Genomic DNA, 4,306 nt, shown 5'->3' with positions numbered 1-4,306 from the left:
AGTAAGATAATTTGCCTCAGATCCCACAGGGGTGAGATTTCAACCTGGGTCTACATTAATACCAAATCCAGTTCCTCTATGGACCTCAGGGCTCATGTGTGGTCTAGATTAGATGGTATTTGTGGTCTCTGTGACTCTGGTCCATGAATCAGCAAAGGAAGTGTTTGGGCCGTATTTCACTGAATTTATTATTACAAGTTATAAGTCAGTTTTATGCAGAGAGTGGTCCCAGAAGGGAACACCAGGACTAGCATGAAGCTTCATGAAGGCTCCGCAGGTCAGGGTTGAGGAGAGTCTGTGTCGCATCCAGTCTGTGGCCTACTGATAGTACAGTCCTAGTAATGTGACAGGGTGGGGCTGACTTCATCTCTAGTTGGTTGTGGTCTAGGCTTCCATATTGGTCATGTGACATAATCAGAGCCATCCAGATGTTGAGACTTTGGTGTGTGCATGATGTATGCATTTGTAGATGTGTGTGGACACGTATATGGATGCCAGAGACTGAAATTGTGTCTTCTATTGTTCTCCACTATTTTGGGGTGTCCTTGGGAACCGGGAGCTCCCTTATTCAGATAGATAGCTGCCAGTGGTTCCAAGGTCCACCCATCTCTACCAGCTCCCCACCGCTGTTGACGCTATAGATTTTGCTGCCGGATCTGTCTTCCACACAGGTGCTGAGGAACAGAACTCTGGTCCTTAGATTGTGAAGAAGCCCTTCACCCGCAAAATCACCTCCCCAGCCCCAGCATTGAACATTTATGGAGCTACTTGGAGAGGGTAGGGTGAGTAAATCCCATTTTAGAGGCTAAGGCAGTCTGAGTTGGAATTGTGAGTCCGGAGTAACAAAAAAATTCAGTGTTCCCACAGGCATTTCCTCAAGAAGATGGCCATGGGAAAAGTGTTGGCGTTTGTTTTATGTTGTTTTGTTGTTTTTATTGCTTTGAGATAGAGACAGGCTCACTATTGTAGCCCAGGCTGTCCACCTAGGAATTAAACATGCATACCTTCACATGCCTAGGTAAAACACTGGGTTGTAACAAAAGGCTAAAGGTATGACAGACTGTCGTGTGGGTCTTTGAGCTCTCCTTCTACTCAGGCCTTTATGGCTGCTATTGGTCCATCTTACATCTGCCCTAGCTCTTTCCCAGTCCTGACTCCAGTGGACCATAGGTACAGTCCCACTTGGGCACACGGAACCAACCTGGATGATCTTCCCAATAAACCAAGGCACTGGCTGAAGTTTCATCTTTTTGATGTTGTTGTTCAGGGCTTCCAGGAAAACTTCATAGTCTGGCTTTGGAAGAACAACTCCAGGAAACAGATCTGAGATAATTCCCTGTCAAACAAGAATTCAAGAGAAAGGGATGGGGGGGGGGTAGAGATAGGTGAGCTCACAAACTGGAGAAATGCTAGAGAATTTGCAAAGTTTGTTTCTTCCTGGACTGAAAATGCCATCTATGAGTCATGATTTCCCGATTTTAGAAACCAGAGAAGATTTACTAGGTCCATAGGGCTATTTTCTAGTCGTGCCATAGACTAACAAGATGGGCTCGTAGCCTGATAAGGAAAAGGCCTTACATGAGTTATAAAAGAAACCTATTCCATTAGAAAAAAGCCATGACCCAGATCCAAAGCAAACTGTGAAAAGATTTCTATTAAATTTGTAACTAAATAGGGAATTTTTGCTTTTTTTTTCTTCTATTATTAACACATAGAGGGCTGGACAAAAGGCGCAATAGGATGGGGAGAAGTCTCGGGCACTAAGGGCTTCCCAAGCAAGCATTCAGGCCTGGTTTGGATCCTGAACACCCCTGTAAATAGCTGGGTGTGGTGATGTGCCAGTAATTTCAACTCTAAGATGGCAGAGGTTGGTGGGGCCTTGGGGCTTACTAGCCAGACAAGCTAGCTGATTCGGTGTGCTCCGGGTTCAAAGAGAACTACACAGTGAGTTCCAGGCCAGCCAGAGCTCCACAGTGAGAATCTGTCTTAACAAGGAAAAGATGGAGAGCAATAGACGATGGCACCTGAGGCGAACCTCTAAGTCTCTGCATGCTCTCACACGCGTGTGCACTCACGTGCGCATGCGTGTGCTCAAAAGTGGGATGGCTGGAATGAGAAAGGGTGTCAAGAGGTGGAAGATGTGGGGCGGTGCTTTCAAAACTATTTCATTCTCCAAAATTGAGCCTGAGTCCTTGGTCAAAGCCCCAAGACAGTGTACCTGAAACAGGGGGACATCTTGAGCCAGGAACTTGGCCAGGTTGACATCCAGCAAGGCCCGGAGCAGCAAAACACTTTCGTTCTCCTCGGGGTACTTAAGCTTCAGATTGCCTGCAGCTGTGAGCACAGACTTGACAGCCCGCATGCCATAGTCATAGTGATGCTGGGATGACAGCTGCTCGGAGCACAGGCGGTAGGTGGCGACAATCTTCTGGGCAAGACTGTGCAAGGGCAAAGACAAGTCCTCAGTCCTCGGGGCCGCTCCTTCAGATGTCAGGCTTGCCCATGGATTTAGTGAGCAAGGCTTTTTTTACCAGAACCACCATAGTGAACTAAGGAAACACAGCTCTCTTTCAAACATAGAATGAAAGCAAGCAAGCACATATATCCAACATACACCCTAAGTGAAGTCACATTATACGCTTTGTGTGGGAATGCATGTGTACGTATGCAGGCGCACACATGAGTTTGAAATCATACATTGAACTATTAACTGTGTCAATCCCTGAAGGGTGAGAGTAAGGTTTACTGGGGGGATGGTTACCTTTCCCACGTCTGTGACATGACAGTACTGTGTGATATCTGGTTTGTTTTTTAATTCAAACAAGCTAACTCTAAAGTGTAATATATACATCATATTATGCATGTATGTCTACTTCTTAGTCTTTCTGGATACATGGCTGAGAAGCACATTTCTCAGACTGTTCTATAGCTAGAGGAGGCCAGAAGAATGTCTTCTAGCCAGCGCTGGGGGAACAAGTGACATATATCAGGTCCAGGCTGGCCCATCAAAATCTCCTCCTCGAGACATCCCATGCCACACGTTGAAGCCATGCTGTAAGTATCCCATGTTCCTGACTCACCCATTGAGGAGCAATGTCCTGACCAAAAATGTCTATTTGGGATTCTGAGTGAGGATGAAGCAAACATTTGTTATGCTACACCATTGGGACCCAGCTGTCACGGTTGGCCTGACTAATACGCTTGGGTATATTGCTCTTGTGACGATTCCCTTTAGAAAACAAAGATCTCATAGTGTTCACACCTTAGCACAGAGCTTCAGTAGACGGAGGGCTGAATAGTCAAACCAATGTGATCCAGGGCCACCATAGAGAAAAAATAACCCTATTGCTCAGAGGACACCTCTTGCCAAGGAAAGGTAATATATTCTGTGAAAAATTCTTTTAGGTTACAAACAAGGAACACTTATACATTCCCCTGAAGAGATATTTATTGCAGCAACAAAATCTATTGATTACAGGAAAGACAAGGTAAAACAACAACCACAACCAAACCAAACAAAATAGAAAAAAAGCCCACAAAACCCAACCTAAAACACAAAACAAAACAAAAAAAAATTAAAATTTGGGTTGGTCAATATAAGCCATTTTATAATGTGTGCTGTTTTGAGTATATACAAACACAGATAAAGACACTAATTACTTTGTGTTTTGGAAAACTGGGAGTTGCTTGAATCAGAAATAACACCATTAATTGGAGAAATAAATGTTATATTGCTAACAATTTAACTAAAATGTTAAATTCATTAAAAAATACTACATTTTTTCCTGCAGCTTTGGAATCATTTCACGTTTATAGTCTTGTTTTAAGCCCTTTAGTAATATGGGGTAAATGTGTTATTGTGAGTGCTGGGAAGGACATGAGCGGCTACTGTTTTTACAGTGTTTGGATGTGTATAGCAGAGAAGAGCCCCTTTCATGGACACTTGGGCCTTTTCTCTGTCAGGAATGGGGTCAGGACCAAAATCAGGGCAATATGTTCTCAAATCAGCAAAATCAAGTTTCTTGAGTGTTGTAGAACATTAGTTAAAGGTATGTTAATTTGTTTACACTGTGGAATGTTTGTTTAAGGATGCAAAGATGTGTTGCATTTTTTTATGTTTCATTTGTTTAACTCTGTGAAGCTGTGTTACTCTGCCTGCCTAAAACTCCCGATTGTTCTAATAAAGAGCTGAATGGCCAATAGGTAGGCAGGAGACAGAATAGGCGGGGCTGTCAGGAGAGAGAGTAAATAGGAGGAGAGGTCTGAGAAGAAAAGATCAAGCAGTAAGAAAAGAAGAAGGAAAGGA

The 4,306-nt window shown here is 43.7% G+C and overlaps 1 protein-coding gene across 1 annotated transcript in view; it reads right to left on the bottom strand.

Annotated features, from left to right (window-relative positions):
• Positions 1 to 4,306, bottom strand: part of Dnah3 (dynein axonemal heavy chain 3) — a 162,490-nt gene that overhangs the window by 86,602 nt on the left and 71,582 nt on the right. Inside the window, exons 33-34 of the mRNA XM_026781152.1 lie at positions 2,219 to 2,438; positions 1,202 to 1,336 (exon numbers count right to left, since the gene is read on the bottom strand). Of these exons, the coding sequence (XP_026636953.1) occupies positions 1,202 to 1,336; positions 2,219 to 2,438 (355 nt within the window). The remainder of the gene's footprint in view (positions 1 to 1,201; positions 1,337 to 2,218; positions 2,439 to 4,306) is intronic.

Source organism: Microtus ochrogaster, chromosome 8 (assembly GCF_000317375.1).
Source record: "Microtus ochrogaster isolate Prairie Vole_2 chromosome 8, MicOch1.0, whole genome shotgun sequence".
NCBI lineage: Eukaryota > Metazoa > Chordata > Mammalia > Rodentia > Cricetidae > Microtus > Microtus ochrogaster.
This window is presented reverse-complemented; position numbering and strand designations above follow the sequence as displayed.